Below are 18,121 nucleotides of genomic sequence, written 5' to 3'. Positions count from 1 at the left end.
ATCAACTCACTAGCAATGGTCTTAGTGTGCGATGTTCCATATCGGTATAGAAAAGCCCAGATGGGAGTGCAAATCAACTCACTAGCAGTGGTGTTAGTGTGCGATGTTTGAAATCATTGTAGAAAAGCCCCATGGGAGTGCGGATCAACTCACTAGCCATGGTGTTAGTGTGTAATGTTCGAAATCATTACAGAAAAGCCCGATGGGAATGCAAATCAACTCACTAGCAATAGTTTTAGTATGCAGTTTTGAAATCGTTACAGAAAAGCCCCGATAGTGCTTGGCCACTCACTGAAAGGTCTGTGGTTCACTTCTCTCCCTGCAGGAGAAAGATGTGGTGGTCAGCCTCTGTAGAAATTGACAGCCTTGGAAACTGGGGAGCAGTGCTCAGAGCAAGCAGATTGCTGGACCCACGATTGCTGGCCTCTGTGCGGGTCTGCTGGGTCTGTTTGCACTGCCACCCTGTAGGTTAGCTCTTCCTGTAGGTGTGTGCACTACAGTCCACTACGACTCAGAGTGACCCATCCTGTGCCGTCCTCGTCTCAGACACACTCGATCCTCTGGCAGTTTCATTGAGGGTCGTCTTCTCTTTAGCTGACCTTCCATGTTTCCAAGCATCATGTCCTTTCCCAAGGACTGGCCCATCCTAACAACAGACCCAAAGTATGGGCGATGAAGCGTCACCATCCTTGCCTCTGAGGAGCATGCTGGCTGCACTTTTTCCGAGACACACACCTTTTTGCTTTTGAGTTACTAGTTGTGTGAAAGCACTGCATGCCTTCCTACCCCAAAAAAACCCCCAAACTGCTGAGAGCTCTGTTCCAACTCATAATGCCTGTATAGGACAGAATAGAAGTGCCCTGTAGGGTTTCCAGGGCAGCCCTGCTTAGGAATCTAGAAGTGGTTAAGATAGGCAGACAGTGAGACTGGCACTTTGTGAACTATGAGCTCCTGTACAGGCAAGACAGAAGTAGTGCATGTTAGGTTCCAGATCACTGCAGTAAAGTGAATATCACAATAACGTGAGTCACAGGATATTTTGGCTGCCCAGTGCATTTGCCAGTTAAGGCTAATATGCCACTGTGGGGGCATGGTGGGGCAAGTTTTCCCTGCTAACCGGCAGGTTGGCTTTATGACCTGCTCCTCTGGAGAAAGATGCGGCTGTTTGCTTCCAAAAGCTGTGTTTACAGCTGTGGAAATCCAGTGGGGGAATTCTGCTCTGTCCTGTAGGGTTGCCAGAAGTTGTATCAGCTAGACAACAGCTTGAGGGTTTTTTGCTATCTGTTGAGTGTACATTATGAAATGTTTGAAACATCTTGATAATTTAAAAAATATGATTTGGAGACATGAAGTGAGCACATACTATTGGAAAAATGGGACCAGGAGACTTGCTGGATGACATAGACTGGCCACAAATCTTCAAATTGTAAAAAACCCCACCTGTTTTAGTCACCTAATGCTGCTGTAACAGAGATTCCATAGTGAATGGTTTTATAAACAAGTTTATTACGTTTTATGAGCCTGTTTTTGTGGAACCAACCCACAGCTGATCCTCTGGTGGGTTTGCAGAGGCAGATTCTTCCTACGAGGCCACCAGAGTTCCCTTTTATGAGCCTAGAAATTCTAGTCCAGGGTGCCTGCTCTAGGGGAAGGCAGGTCCTTTTTCTTTGTTGGTTCTGAGGAAAGATCCTTGTTTCCTTCAGCCCACCAGTGGGATGTTGTTTGGAGATCTTCATGTGTCCTGGCCCTCCCCTGTGTGGAGGTCCAAAAGGATACACTCCACTCTTGGCAGTTATTTCTTGGTGACACTGAAGTCTACCCACCTGGGCTCACTTTCCTTTACTGACCACACTGTAGGGGGAACTCTCTTCACGTGGGATTAGAGCTCTAATGGGATTACAGGGTGTTGCATCTACCCTTATTCTTTTTACTACTATTTGGCTTTTCAGATCATGGAGGATTGTTTCATAGCTTCCATATCATGTCATTACATGTTTCTTTTGGGGAACACATGATTTAATACATGACAGTGCCTTATCTTCAAAGCCCAGTAAAATAAAGCCTGATCAAGTGAGGTATGTCTGTGTTTACTGTAATCTTTCGGGGGAGCTCTGCTGGTGTAGCCCATTGAGTATTGTGCTGCTACCCAAAAGGCTGTGTCTGCCAGTTCACATCCCCCAGAGGCTCTGAGGAGATTCACGGGCAGTCTCTTCCTGCTGCACTGGACAGCCTTGGAAACGCAATGGAGGGTCACCATGCACTGGGACCGACTTGATGGCAGTGAGTTTGAGTTTTTTGAGTATATCTTTAGAAATATCATGACTTATTATCATAGCTGACAGTATAATTTTCCCTTCATATTTATTAGTAGTAATAGAGCAATTGCATATGGTGCCAGCAGCCAGACATTGTTCTGAGCATTTTATGTTTATTACCTCTTGATCTCTTAATAACATAGCTTTTTTTCTTACTCTTATTTTAAAAAGGAAGTAACTCGGGCACTGAGAAATAACTTGGAGGTCCCTGAGTGGTCCAGTTGGTTTGTGCCTGACTGCTCACCTACAGGAAAGTCAGGTGCCATAATACTTAGGGAGCTGCACGGCTAGCCCAAAGGCCAAACCTCTCTGGTGGTTTGAATCCACTAGTCACTCCTCAGGAGAAAGAGACAATCTCTTCCTGTGTGATTGGCAGCCTCAGCAACCCAGTGGAAGGTCAGCTGTGAGTCGCTAGCGACTTGATGACAGAGAGTGAGACATTCACTCACAGGACCCTCTGGGGCTGCAGAAGAAAGGCCTGGTGATTTACACCCTGTGCAGCAGTTTTGCTTTGTAACGTGAGATTTCCATGAGTCAGAATCTTCTTGATGGCTGCCTACCAAGCCAGACAGCTTATAAAGGACAGAGCCATGGCACGAGGTCAGCTTGGTGCCAGCGTTGATGCTCCTTATTTTCTTGCTGTACCTCTGAATGCTATTTTGTCAAAAAGTTGGTTGGTTGGTTTATGTGTGTATCATTTTCTTAAAATAGGATACATGACCCTAAAAATATTGGAACTTAGAAGACAGGGTAGACAGTTTCTTAAATTGCTGTATGATTTTTGTTTTAAATGTTTTGCAGAAGTGAGGAATCTTTTGTGTGGCTGAACACTGGGCAGTCAAATAAAGGGATATCAGGAAGGGGTTTTTTCCTAGAGGAAGTGGCATTTAAGGTGAAGGAACTGAAGTATAAATACAGCTGATTTGGCAGAGAGGCAGTGAAGAAAAGCCAGAGAGGTAAGCTCAGGGGGAAGAAAAGAACATGGCATGGTCAAGTATTAAACCAGGTGGCCTAGTGGCAAGAAGCTGCACTGCAGTCCCAGAGGCACATGGTTTGAGTCCACAGGTAGCTGCTTCTGGGAAAAGAATGAGCCAGTCTCCTCCTGTGTGATTAACTGCCTCTGAAAACTCACTGGAGGGTCACCTATGGATCTGTTCTGACTCGACAGTACATCACAACCACACAACCATAACTACAACCTGAGGAATAGTGAGTGGGCAGAGAGGTAGGAGGAACAGACTATGTGTAATGGAGGGTCTTAAGATGTAGACTTTGGAAAGGGTTATAATTCCACCATGATATTTGTGGGTTTTGTTTTTTTAAAAGCATAACAACTCTCCCTTTCAAATGAAATGCCAGGGGATAGCGCCTGTAGCAGTCTTTGGGTGAAAGGGGCAGAGTGCCATAACTTCATAGAGAATTCAGTTTTGAGAAAAGATAATTGAAAGCATGTATGCCCACCACATCTCGTGGGTGAGAATATACTTACCTGTCTTAGTTCTGAATCAGTTTTGATTGGCAGTCAGAGGCAATCTTATGGTTATAAGGTTTAGCTTTTTAGTCTGCCAACTGATACTGAATATAATTTTTGGTCTGAAACCTTTCCTGTTATAGAAAAACACTGGATTTTTAGAGCCCCTTTGAAATCTGCTTAAATTGCAGACTAGTTGTTTCTGGAGAGCCCTAGAGGTACAGTAAAGTATTTGATTGCTAGCCAAAGAGCTGGTGATGAGAACAACTCCAGAAGAAAGGTAAGGCATTCTGTGTCTATAAAAATTGACAGCATTGGAAACCCTGTGACACACTTGTACTCTGTGGATCAGGATCTACTCAGTAAAACAGCCATGGGATGGGCAGTTGGGTCTGTAATTATGGATGCTGTTTTACCTTTGTTACTCATGTTGTCCACTTACTGAAATTAGCACCTCGTTGCATATACTCATCACCCACCTTATTCTTTGTTATTGGGTGCCATTGAGGCGACTGTGACTCATAGTGACCCTCTGAGCAGATCTTGCACTTTGCCCTATCCTGCATCATATTCATGATCTTTTAGCATTCTTGAGCTCTTTGTTTCAGTCATGATGTTGGTCATTTTTTTGAGAGTCTTCCTCCCTTTCTCTGACCTTCCACTTTGCCCAGCACTTTTTACAAGGACTGGTCCCGAAGAATGTGAGGTGAAATTTCACCATCCTTGTCCTTGTTTTGGTGCTCTTTCTCAAAGATACTTACTTGTTCTTTTGTCAGTTCATGGGACATTCTTAAAGGTTAAGCAAAAAAAAAAAAGTTAAGTGTGGAACTGATACAGGTCCTTTGGTCATACGGAGGCCTTAAGTTGTAGTGCTGAGAGGTGTTTGGACACAATCTTGAATGATCCAGGAAGCATTACAAGAAGTTGGAGTCCTGTCCATATGATGGAATATTATACAACATGGAAAAACGGTGACGTTGCAATATACTACACAACACAGATGAGTCTAGGAGACATGCTAACTGAAATAACTCAGTCACAAAAGGACAAATACTACCCAAGACCACTGTTAGAAAAATAGGATGGACACAGTGGAGGGTAGAGCAGGAAAAGAATGGATAGATAATGACTACTTACTGGGAATAGGAGAAGGGAAAAGCTATCCCAGAGGTCTGGATGATTAGACATTATATGTATGACAATCTGGAACAAGACATGCATTAAAAGGTAATTGGAGGAAGGAGAGGAAGGAGATCGTTGAATGAATGAAAATTCATCTTGTCTGAACTTTCACTAAAATCACAATTAAAATTTTTTAAAAAAGAAAAGATGATGGAGAGAATACAGAATCACTGTATCAAAAAGAACTGGCCAACACTAAAGTAAGTTGTGCTTTTCTAAAAGCACAACAGTTCACTGCTTCCTATTGACTGGAAAGTAAGATTTAGGTGTCTCAGTTACCTTTTTTTTTGCCTTGTTGTGTACCGTTGAATCGGAACCAACTGGCACAGGAGGGGAGGTGATTGTCCCATCCTTCTCCAGTGGAGCTTCTGGTGGATTCAAACTGCGTGCCTTCTAGATTGCAGCACAGCTGCTTGCCACTAGGCCACCAGAGCTTCCTTGCAACTTAAATCAACAGTTGTAGTTCACAGTTTTTTGAGTCTGGAAATTGGAAATGGTTTCCCCAGCATACCCAATATCCACATGGTGTCAGCTGAGGTGGTTGGAGCTAGGATGTTGTCTTTCCAGGTATGTTGGTTGCATTTTTTAGAGCCTTCTGGAAGCCTTGGCTCAGCTGATCTTTTCCTTACCATGTAGTCCCAGGCTGCACTGTGTGGTTGGCCCTCCCAGGAACCCTAGATGGCAACTGCTCCTTTCATAAAAGTTAAGCTTGAAACTACCTGATAAGTCTGTTAGGCATGCAGTTGTAGATCAGTGAATCCAAAGGGAAGGGAAATGGACCACAGCTCTCAGTGGAAAAGTATCTTAAAGAATTGACAGCTCTTTTTATCTGTTTTAAATTCCTGGCCTTTCTCCAGCATTTTTGCCTTACTCATTTTACCTTTACCTCCCTTGTTATATGCCACACTGGACACACATATTCCTGATGTCTGTGCTTTTCCTCCTGTACCTCCCTTCTTGTGGCTTGTCGTCCTTCTCCTCTGTGCGCGTTTCTTCCTTTGAAAGCTTAGCTGCAGTTCTGCCATCTCAGCCAGGCCTTCTCTGGCCCCTCGTCCTCCCCCAGCTGGAAAGTGCTGCTTTCTGAGCAGCCATACCCTTGATTGCGTGCAGAACTGTCTTTTGTAGTATTGCCAATTGTGTACATAGTTTTTCTTACTGATGGGATTTCATCTTCTGTGAGGCAAGATCCATGTGAGATTTTTTCTTTTGTGTTCTCTAGATCTGTAACACACTAATGAACAATAAATATTTGCTAAATTATTTTAGTGTATTACTGCTCTTGGGAGCTCTGGTGTCCTAGTTGCCAGAAGCTGTGCTGCAATCCCAAAGATAAGCAGTTCGAGGCTAACAGCTGCTTGGCAGGAGAAGGATGGGCAGTCCTGTGTGATTAATTGCCTCTGAAAACCCGCTGGAGGGTCAGCTATGGGTCAGTTGTGTCTCTATGGTACACAACAACAATTACTAATTTTAAATTACTTGAAGTTAAATAATATAATCAGCAAACCAAAAACTAAGGAAACAAAAAATACATATAAATACCTGAAATTGGAAAGGAGCCGCAGGGACATAGTGTTTAACATTTCAGAAGCCCTCCAGCGAGCGATTGGGTCTATTAAAATCCACAGATGCTCCACAGGCGAAGGATGGGAAGGCTCCTCCTTTAGAGATGTACAGTCTTGGAAACCTAAAGGGTTGGTATGAGTCAGAATTGAATCGAAGGCAGTAGTTGGGTGCCATCAAGTCAACTACCACACATAGCAAGCCTTTCCTGTGCCATCCTCCTAAGCTCCGACGTACTCTACCCTGTTATTATAGTCACTGTGTTAGTTCATCTTGTGGAGAAGCTTCCTCTCTTTCCTGACCTCCTACCTTTGCAAGCATGATACCTTCCTCTAAGGACTGGTCCTTCCTAACACTCCCAAAGTATGTGAGATGAAGTTTTCCTTATCCTTGCCTTTAAGGAGCCCTTTGGTTGTTTAAAATAAAACCCTAAAATACCACTGCTGTCAAGTTGGTTTCAACTCGTGGCAGCCCTCCATTCTGTTTCTGAGGCTGTAAATCTGGAAGCAGAAAACAACCACATCTTTGAAATGGCTGGTGTATTTGAATTGCTAAGCTTTTGCTTAGTAGCCCAATAAATAATGCAGACTAGCATAAGGTTAAGAAAGAGCTTTATGCACCTGTTCTCACTTACCTATGAATTAAACTAAGAAACATACTTAGGAAAGAATGGGTCTTATTTGTAACTAGCTTTCATACCTTATTTGTAAATAGCTTTCATATGAATGTCATAACAAAATTCATTTGACATTTTTCTAGGCACTGAACACGTCTGTGTGTAAGACATAGTCAAAAGCTTTTGGAAAAAACACAGTTAACATTGGTACCTCCTATTATAGGGGAGAAGGATCTATTGATCTACTTCTGTAGAGATGACACCCTACAAAACCCTGTTGGCCACTTCTGTCACATTGGGATCTCTCTGAATTGGAGTCACTACGGTGCCACCTATAGACACATACTTGTAATAAAGCTGCTGTGTTGATGACATATTGCCTTAAATAACAATAATTTTTCCGTATTTAATTTGCACAATTTTTAAATTAACTTTATTACCAGTTGGCTGAAAGTTTTGCGGAGCAAATTAATTTTCTGTTCAGTGATTTGTACACATTCTGTTTTGACAGCATTACTTGCAGTCTCCACGCTATAACAGTATTGTTCTCACTTCCCTATGTTTCCCACTTCCATCCATCCTATCTCTTTCTGCCCTTTGAACTGTATACCTGGGCATATGCTGTTGTCGTGTGTGTGTGTGTGTGTGTGTGTGTGTGTGTTCGCGTTCACGCACATTACAAGAAACCTTTACTTTTAAAATGATAACCAGTAGATTAAGTAATAACATTCTCAGATCTGTTTGTTGACAGTTGCTATCAATTCCAGCATGTCTTTGGGTTGGCCGTGTAGCTGCTTACCCCACTAAGCTGCCAGAATTCTTTATTCTATTATGTAGTAATTTATATTACAGGAAACTAAAAGCGACTCAGACTGTGCAGGTATTCCCGGCTTTTCAAAAGTTCACTTTTACACCAGCATGACAGCCCAGTCTGAGAAGAAAGAGTAACAGAAAGGGGTTGTCCCCATCATGTCCCACTCATGGTAGATGCTGTTGATTCTACTGTAAGGTCTCCAAGAGGTGCAGCAGTCCAGGACCCACATGAAGTCTCAAAGAGGAGGGCTAGTAGTATTCTGTGAACTTCTCTTAGGAGATCCTTACCTGAAGATATCATTGCCAAAAATTTTTCCCAGTCAGTAGGTTTTCTTACAGAGGGACTTGATCTTTAGAAGGTCCCATTCGTTGCTATTATCCTCTCCTGGTTGTACATGAAATGTTTCATTTTTGTTTTAGCTTATTTCCTCTGGTTACTGGTGAATTAAGCTTCTCATATGCTAATTTCCATTAAGGTATCCTCTTATGTAAATTTCCTATTCCACTTTTTCATTTGAGAGTTGCCCTTTTCTTACTGGCTTATAGGAATTTTCTGTTCTTGATATTTGTATTGCAAATGTACATATTTATTGCAAATGTGTGTTCATCCCTCAGTGGTTACCTGATTTAGGCCATGGTCTTTTTGGTCTGTTGCTCTGCATCTGAGAACTGGACGTTGATTAGGATGAGAGAAAAATTGATGCCTTTGAATTGTGGTGTTGGAGAAGAGTGCTGAATACCCAATGCACTGCCAAAAGAACAAATAGATAAGTCTTGGAGAGGATCCAGCCAGAGTACTCCTTGGAAGCAAAGATGCTGACATCTCATACATTTTTGGCACGTTGTTATTGGAGAAGGGACATCATGCTTTGGAGGGTGGGTGGATGGCCAAGAAGAAGAAGACAACCAGGTGGATTAACATGGTAACCGCTGCAGTGAGTTGAGTGTGTCCGAGATTGTGAGAATGGCACAGGATAGGACAGGGTTCAGATTTCTTGTTAATAGGGGAACTTTGCGCTGTACTCTACTTAGCAGCACCTAAAAGCGGGTGTCCTTTTTTGAGTTCTTGGTGGTGAGTTGAGGTACTTGACTGCTAACTGAAAAGTCACTTGAGAGGTCACTGCTTACTCTGGTCACTTGAGAGCTTGAAAATGTTTTCTTTTTAACTTTTTTTGTGACTTTATTTTGTGAGTTGAATATGCATTACAAATTCTTTATATTTTTTTAAAATAATTTTTGGTGTGTGTACCGTGAAATCGGATCCAACTGGTAAAAGAGGAGATTGTCCCTCCTTCTCCAGCAGAGCATCTGGTGGGTTCAAACTGCGCACCTCTGGAATTAATTACAATGCAGCTTCTTAACTCTAAGCTACCAGAGCTCCCTTAATTCTTTATCTTTTTAAGAATTCTTTTTATGTGTGTGTGTGTGTGTGTATTTTTAAAAAAAATTTTTGTGTATCTTTAGATGTTTGTTGGCTTGTGTTTATGTTTGAAGGTATTTTCAGCATAAGGTTAGGATTCTTCCTTCAGCAGACACATGGGAAGAATTTTGCTATTCCTTCATCCTGAATATGGCTTTTTCTTCTTTTTCAGGTCCTTTGGAGTAGTTGGTCAACATGCTTAGATATTAGCAGGCACGTAGATGTATATCTGATTTTGAAAATGGCAGAGGGTAACAACAACAAAGAGGTCATTCACTTGAACAACTTCCACTGCCACCGGGGACAAGGTGAGTCTTTTGCTTGGCTCCCACTTTCTCCCTTTTCTTGCTGCTTTTTCTCTAAGCATTACATATAGTGTCAGATGGACATATTTTGTACCATTCAGGATGTTTCATTTTTAGAAATGAAAGTTTTAGATTTCAGAACATTAGACAAAAAGAATTTTGTTCAGTGTCATGACACATGCTGACACACAAAAGAAGTTTTAAGAATTATTGTAGAATAAAGAGCTGCATAGTAAGGTGGACTGGGGTTGGGGGGCTGTTATAACAATGAGAGATTTTTTCCCCCTCAAGGAGACAGTTGAACTGGGGGGGGGAAAATGTGCAACAGTGAATGAATTGAAATCTGAGTTCTCTATAAACTTTCATTAAAAAAGCTCAATAAAAAAAGAATTATTCATCACAATAATACGGATAAGCTGTTGATCATCAAGAGCTATGAAGACATGGTCATTGGATTCTAAGATATAAGATTGTGAGAACATTGATAGTTCTCTCATTTTATCTATCTGTCTATCTATTAGAAAAATCTTACTATCTTTGTGTGTGTGTATACCATCAAATCAGATCTGATTGGTACAGGAGGAGATTGTCTCTCCTTCTCTAGCAGAGCATCTGGTGGATTCAAACCATGCACCTTTGGGATCGCAGTGCAGCTTCTTACCACTAGGCCACCAGAGCTCCCTGACAGTTCTCTCATTTTAAAGGGAATGGTAGCTGCAAAGGCCTTCTGGGCTGGCCTAACATAAAAATACTCAAGTTGCTTTTGGAAGTGTTCTTAATCTCTCACTGGCTTATTTTTTTCCCAGAACATTCTGAGTTACCACATGCGGACTTTTAGAATATAAAAGTTTTGTTTTAATTTATAGTTTTAGAGCTTAATTAGTGGGATATTTGTTGATTCATGAAAGAGGCCCCCTGCAGTGCTTTTTATAAAATTCTCTTGTGCATATAAAGTCTGTCACATTCTCTGGGAAGCTCTGATGGTTTAGTCTGGAGGACTTGTGCTGCTAAAAGCTGCACTTCTTTTGGCAGTTCAAGGGCATTAGCTGCTCTAAGGAAGGAAGATAGACAGTCTTCTCCTGTACTGTTTACAGCCTCTGAAAACCTACTGAAGTAGGTCAGCTGTGAGTTAGTTCTGACTTGATGGCAGAGTGAGAGAGATCAAATTCTAATTCCTATTTAAGCTTGAGCTAAAGGAAAGACGTGCTGAGTAGGAAAGAATCCTTAGTGTATTGTTTTTACAAGTATAAATTTATTTGTTGGAAGAGGTTGTACTCATTTATCCAATACTTGGTGCTTTTAAAAGATGATTCTGCCGCGCCCCCCCCCCCGAAGTTAAATTATATTTGGCTTTTTCAGTGCATCTAAAATTGAAAACATTTCATTAAGTAAATAAATCAAGCAGATTATGAGTTCAGAAGAAATATTGACTTGTAATTTTAGTAGTAGCATATCATAATTTGAGGTCATGATTGTGACTAATTTACTCTTATTTAGAAAGTTTGAGATCTTAGTTTGAAGTTGTATATATGATCATATCCAAGTTTTCTAAACTTGTATATAAAATTAGTATTATTGTGCTTTTTAGTTGAATTTAAAATTTGAGTCTTTATTAGTGTCTCTTGCAAAATATTAACTGAAGTATAGCTTTTTTTTTTTCTTCTCATGCGTCTGGAGTTTGACAGTGGGAGTGGTACCAGGGGAGCCGCTGACACTGGGGGTCAGGGCTTGGCATCTGCCTGGAGGGACAGCAGTGTGGCAGCTGGCTGGTCAGAACAGAGAAGTGAGGGCTGTGCTCCCTTGAGCATTTCTCCAGGCAGTTAGGACCCTGGATCTACTTGAAACTGTGGCTCTCAGCTCCTCCACGCCCAAAGCCTTTTGGGCCCAAACATGGCTGCATAGCAGGGGGTGGTTATAGTAGGGCTTGCCCTCATGCTCGGTGTGTCCCCCAGAGGTCAGCGTCTTTCCGCATTTCTCACACTTGAGGCAGGGCCAGTGCCAGTCCTTGCCCAGGGATGTCACCCGCTCGGCGAAATATACATCCTTGTCGCACTTCAGGCACTTGGGCATGGCTGGGCTCGTCGAGGCTGCAGGCACGGGCGCCAGTATAGCTTTTCTTAAGACAAGTTACATGTACTTTGTATTCATCACAATACATTTTTTAGACCTAGAACATTGTTGTATTTTAGTTAGCAGTTTCAGTAGTTTTTATTAAACAGTCCTTGTGGTTTCTTTTCTTTTAAAATAATTCTTATTAAGATAAAGTGGAGCTCTGGTGGCCTAGTGGCAAGAACCTATGTTGAAGTCCTGAAGGCACACGGTTAGAGGCCACCAGCTTCAATCTCCTGCTTCTGAAACCCCGCCAGAGGGTCATCTATCGGTTGGTTCCAACTCTGTGGTACACAACGAATAATGAACAAGCAGAATACTTACATAAATTAAAATTCACAAGTATATAGCTCAGTGAGTTTTGGTTTGCTTTAGTTTTATACTTTATTTGATTGAGTCTATAACTTAATGACTTGACAAGTAAAAACACCCTTATATCTATCTATATCCCCCCACTATGAGATGTAGATTTTTTTTTTAAATGTAGATTTTCTTGTGCACTTTACAGTTCATCCTCACTCCTACTCCCTACTTGGATTTGGGAATCTTGAGCACCACAAAAATTTAATATAAATGGGACCATAAATTATATATTTTTGTGCCTGAGTTTGCTTACCCTAAGTTGCTGAAAATTAAGAGCACTTACTGAAGATCAAAGACTATGTAGCCTTCAGAATGCATTAGATCTCAACACAAAACAAATCTTCACAACTGGATCAACAAACAGCATCATAATTAAAGAAGAAAAGGTTGAAATTTTCCATAATTTTACTAGATCCACAGTTGACACCCTTGGAATGGCATTCTGTACCACAGATGTGCTCAAGAGCACTTTAAAGATAAAGGTGTACTGACCAAAGCCAGGAATTCTGTCCAGCCTCTAATACCGTATGCCAGAATCTTGTTGAAATCTCTGTTACCTTCAGTAACCTTTCTTAATTTTTTTGCACTTACGAGCCTGGTACTTTTTAAAAGATTACTTTGTTGTCGTTTTAGGGAGCTCTAGTGAGTAGGGAGTTGTGCTGCTAACCCAAATTTGGAATCCCTCTCTGACAGTTCGATTCCATCAGTGACTCCAAGGGAGAATGATGGGTTATGTTTTCCTGTGGTTTACAGACTGCAGACCTGCCTAGAGGGTCTGCTGTGGGTGTTTCTGACTTGAAGGCATTGAGTTTGAGTTTACTGTAATTATAGTGTAGTTTCAGGAGATGGGAAGTGCTAGTGATTGCTTGAATTCATTCTGCTGTGTTTAACTTGATGTCTTAAAATGTGCTGAACTGAGTTTAACTCGTAGTTCTTATACTGTGAAATTTAGCTATGGTGTAGGAAAGAGCATTGAGTGTCAAGTACTGTAGAAGTAAGCTTTTAACATGGGTTTTCTCAGAAAATCCTCCATTATTTGAGTTGGACACCATTGGAAACTCCTGTTGAGATGGTAGATTCTTAAAGAAGTGACAGCTCATGTTGCTAGTACGTGATAAAGCTGAGCGGGAATGTAGGTGGTCTGACCTTAGATCCCACAGGCTGACCAGTTGCACTTCAAATTGCTGCACCCACCAGCACAACAGCTTTCTCATAAGAATAATGATGTCTTTTTTAAAAAAAATTTACCATTTTCTACTAGGATACCGGGAATCCAGAAACATTTAATAGTGTTCATAGAAAACCTATACCTAGACCGAGAGGCAGCTTTCCAAACAGCAGATGAACACTGCATGGTTTAAAGTCAAGAAAGATGTGTGGAGCACTGTATCCTTTCTCCATACTTGTTAAGCTGTAGGCTGAGAAAAGGTATTTGAGAAGCTGGACTTGGTGAAGAAGAATGTGGCATCAATATTGGAGTAAGACCCAATAACATGTGTGTTACACAGATGACAATTCTGCTTGCTGAAAATGAGGACTTGAAGCATTCGCTGTAGAAGATAAAAATTTACAATTTAAATATAGATTGCATCTTAACATCAAGAAAGCAAGTTCTCAGAACTGGGCTAATAGGCAACATTATGACAGATGGAGAAAAGATTGAAGTTGTCAGTGATTTCACTTTACTCTATCAGCACCTTTGGTACTAGAAGTCAAGAAATGAAGACATGTTGGGGGAAAAAAAAAGACATGTTGCATTGTGAAAGACTACGTGTGGTCAAGGAACTGTCCAAAATATGGAGAACAACTGATTCAGACCATGCTCTTTTCAGTTACTTGCCATGCATCTTACAGCTGGATGGTGACTAACAGTAACAGGAGAATTGATGCCTTTGAGCTGTGATATTGAGGAGTACTAAATATCCCATGGGGGTCAAAAGAACAAACATATATGTCCTGGAGAGAGTGCAGCCAGAGTGCTCCTTGGAAGCTAGGATGCTGAAGCTTCATCCCACATACTTGGGCATGTTGTTACGAGGGGCTTTTCCTTGGAAAAGGACATCATGCTTGGAAAAACAGTGAAGGAGAGGAAAAATCTCAACAAGATGGGTTGACGCAGTGATAGGCTCAGGTGTATCAGAATTGATGAAGCTGGTGCATGATAGGACGTGCTTTAGATTTGTTGTTCATAGTGTCGCTGTGAGTTGTACTTGACAACACCTAACATCTGGAAGTTGGATACTGAATAATGATGAGAAAAGAAGAATTGGTGCCTTTAAGTTGTCATGTTGGAGAAGAGTACTGAATATCCCATGAACTGCCATGAGAACAAACAAGTCTGTCTTGGAAAAAGTGTGACCAGGATGCTCTTTGGAAGCAAGGATGGTAAAGCTTTGTCTCATGTACTTGGGCATGCTGGTAGAAGGGGCCAGTCCTTTGGGACTTTTCATCATGCTTGAAAAGGGAAGAACCAATGTAGGAAAGGAAGACCCTCTACACAGTGGGTTCACATGGTGACTGTAACAATGGGTTCAAGTATATTGGAGATGATGCAATATAGGCCAGAGTTCAGAGTTCAGAGCCATTCTTCATAGGGTTGCTATGAGTCTCAGTCAACTCAGCAGCACTTCATTGCAACTAGAGCACTTCATTTCTTTTCTTTTTAGTGTCCATTCTGTTAACTAGCAGTTCATATCTAGCATGATTAAAGCAAACAAAAGGAGATCAAGACTGAATCATAATTACAACATGTGGATGCTTAGCTTAACCCTAATTATATGTCAGAGGAAGCTTGGAAATTTAAATTGTTTCTTGTCATAGATATTCAATGGTATAAATCACAAATAGATTTATAAGTGATGCTTAAACTTTATGTGAAAGGTGTACACATATTAAAAGTTTTTCTCATTTCAGGTGGTTCTTTTCCCGATCTGTCAAATTAAAAATACAAGTCTTTTATTTCCTGGGAGAAATAGAAATGCACTGAAGAGGCTTTATAGCACTTTTGAGAGATTGGCAGCAGAATTGAGTTTTATCAGCAGAATTCTCCAACTACGTGTAAGAGTAGATTGATACTCTGAAGCATAGTAATTGTCAGGTTTTCTGCAGTTTCTAACCTGTGCTGTTGGTAAAGACTAGTAGAGAGGCATAGGTTTCAAATACTGAAGTGCATGTACTGCCCAAGTAGGAAGAGTAGTTACCACACTATGAGCTGTGAATTTGGCTTAGGCTTGAATCCTTCAGGCCAAAGATGAATTAATGCCTTGAGTATGATTATGCTGGTCTCCCGGTAACAGTGCTATCTGCCTTCCTATAGACTGGATCAATCTCAGAGATGGACCCATCACCATATCCGACTCCTCTGATGAAGAAGGGACTCCAATGCTGCTCACTCCAGTTGCTCAACAGCATGAGGAAGACGACTTGGATGATGTCATCCTGACAGAAGTACGTTTCCTTAAATTTTCCTTCATATTGTTGGTTGTGTTCTGTGAGTCAGAACCGACCCCTAGCGGACCCTCCAGCAGGTTTTCTGAGGCAGTAAATCACACAGGGTATTGCCTGCCCTTCTCCTGCAGAGATGCTATTGGATTCAAACCTTTAGGTTGCCAGCACAGATTACGTCAAGTTAGTGATCTGAATCTCAGGCCACTTTGGGGTGGGTCTGGAGACCTGGTGGGAAGTTGTTCTACATTTCTTCCACCCTAAGCAATGTCCATTTAGAGTGGAACACGTGCTCCAACTGTTTTGAGCAGTTTTTCTACTGAACCTTCCTCATCATTACTCTGTTTATGCTCTACTTGACAATCTTATAATTACTACATGATTATAATGTATTTTGCTGTCACACAAAGCTCATCTCCCTTTATTACTCTACATTTTTTCAGTCATTCAGGATGTTCTTAAAACTTGGTGTGAATTTTACAGTCTCCTTTTCTAGTTCCAGTAGATAAGTAATGATGTCTCATTCAGATTTTCTGGATTTATAACCTTTATAACTTTGTGACTCTTTGAGCCAGAAGAACGGATTGATTCTGTCTTTTCATTTGGCCTAATCTTTTAGATTCCTTAACCAGGGCATTTTTAAGCATATTTTATTAAGTGTGTTCCCAATTATTTTTTCTTTTCCTTTTGAAAATGATATTGTTTCTTTTTGTACCTTTTAATAATTTTCATTTATTTCAAATACCTTGAGTTTTATGTTGCGTTTGTATTTCATCGTCTCATTTTCATTCTCTGTCATAGCTTTGAGCATTACCTTTTCTTAAGAGCTGACACCTCGCCTATCTTCAAATTGTCATTCTGGCTTTAATCTCTGTGTAGCCAGTGTTTGCTTGATCACATTTCAATATTAAGATGAATGTAAAGAGTAGATTTTATGTGAGAGGAGGGGAAGGATTTAAAAATTATTTTCTTCTCGCAGAAGCTCAGTGTAAGTACGTAAAGAGGCATAGACATAGGAAAGAAATTGACCACACTTATTAAAATTTCATTTTTTAGATAAGTACACCTCAGACATCACGACCCAATCTCATCAAACCAGCTGCCCGGTGGCAAGATCTGAAAAGATTGGAAGAAAGGCCTGTAAAGTCTAGCACAGCATTTGAATCAGATAAGAACAGCTATTTTTCAGTGTGTAACAACTCATTGTTTGATTCTGGGGCACAGGATGATTCTGAGGATGATTACGGTGCCTTTCTGGATCTGGAGCCTCCTGAAGTCTCTGAATTCACCAAGTCCAGTGGCCAAAGAGGAAGAGAACCCCAACCTGGACCAAGTCATAGCGAAGCAGCAAATGACATTCTCAACCCCAGATCAGAGAAAAAAATCCTCTTGGAGGATAGTCACCTTGTTTTCTCAGAAAGTGACCACCTGGACCAATTTTCAGACGATTCGGAGACAGAGCTTGGAGAACCTGCTACAATCGCAGAAGATCAAACCATCGAGGAAGACTGCTGGTTAGGCCATCCTTACTTGCAGTCTCTAAACCAAGAAGCTCAGGAAAGACCAAGCCAGGTTGTTCCTCAGGAGCGTCGCCCTGAAGCAGAACTAGGTCCACGGTTGTTTCAGCATGAACCCCCAGGGCCAGCTTTCCCACGGCCAGAGCCCCAGCAGGATGAGATTCCAGGCCCCTCGTCCCCTCAGTCTACCCATCCTTTAAGAGAACTTGAAGACCAACAGTTAGCAATAGATAACAACAGGCCAGGGCCAGCCTTTCCAGTGCAAGGATCTCAGGAGCCCACTTTGGAAAACGTTTGGGGGCAAGCAGCTACTGAAGTAGATCAGGAACTTGTTTCATTTTTAGTGAAAGAAACGGTAAGTTTAATTTTACCAAGTAAGTCAATGTAGACTCTCGGTGTATTGTATTTTATTTCATTGTAAAAGTATATTTTGTGTGTACATGTCTATGTGTGTTTCCCAAAGATTTGCCTAAGGAGATGTCTGTGAAGGTGTGTAAAGTAGAACAAGAGAAACTCTGAACACTTACGGAGTTTGAATTGAGGTTGCAGAGTCTGTGCTTAGCCCTCAAGCAGTCCTTGGCAGTTCTAGCTGTAGAGGGTGGGGCCCCCATGCTACCGTAGCTGCAGCTTTTGCAGTTTCTTAAAAGACCTTAAGTCAGTTCCAATGTGAATATTGTAGTTGGCATAAAACAAGAGACGTATGAATACTTAGAAAATGGTTTGGTAAGCTTTTGCTCTAATTACCATAATTTGATGAAAAAGAAAAACACTTGAGTTGATATCAGATGTAAATGCTAACACAAGTGTACCAGGATTATCTACAAGCCCCTGTGGCTCTTGCATGCCATAGAATAAATTCATATTAGCTGTTTGTTTCCAGTTATGCTAGTGACATTTTAAGGAGCTAAGTGGGGCTGACAGCTGTTTTCCACTCCTGTTGGGTATAGTGGTTCCCTTTCTTATAAAATAGCACTGAGCTCCGTAGGATTTTCTTGGCTGTAATCTT

General features: G+C 41.3%; 1 protein-coding gene and 1 pseudogene across 4 annotated transcripts in view; one reads left to right on the top strand and one right to left on the bottom strand.

Moving 5' to 3' along the window:
* Window positions 1-9,550: 9,550 nt before the first annotated feature.
* RNF216 (ring finger protein 216) overlaps window positions 9,551-18,121 on the top strand; it is a 105,430-nt gene continuing 96,859 nt past the window's right edge. The window contains exons 1-3 of one of the 4 annotated variants that reach the window (XM_006889620.1): window positions 9,557-9,685; window positions 15,471-15,601; window positions 16,823-17,470. In XM_006889620.1, the coding sequence (XP_006889682.1) occupies window positions 9,619-9,685; window positions 15,471-15,601; window positions 16,823-17,470 (846 nt within the window). In that variant the 5' untranslated portion in view covers window positions 9,557-9,618. Of the gene's footprint in view, window positions 9,686-15,470; window positions 15,602-16,654; window positions 17,471-18,121 lie in introns of all 4 variants that reach the window. The other 3 variants (XM_006889619.1, XM_006889621.1, XM_006889622.1) reach the window with 3 other exon arrangements.
* On the bottom strand, window positions 11,517-11,752 carry LOC102872433 (annotated as a pseudogene).

The sequence above is a fragment of the Elephantulus edwardii genome, unplaced genomic scaffold, assembly GCF_000299155.1.
Source record: "Elephantulus edwardii isolate Elephantulus edwardi_28Jun2011 unplaced genomic scaffold, EleEdw1.0 scaffold00080, whole genome shotgun sequence".
Taxonomy (NCBI): Eukaryota; Metazoa; Chordata; class Mammalia; order Macroscelidea; family Macroscelididae; genus Elephantulus; species Elephantulus edwardii.
The sequence above is the reverse complement of the archived record's forward strand: the minus strand, read 5'-3'. Positions and strand labels throughout refer to the sequence as shown.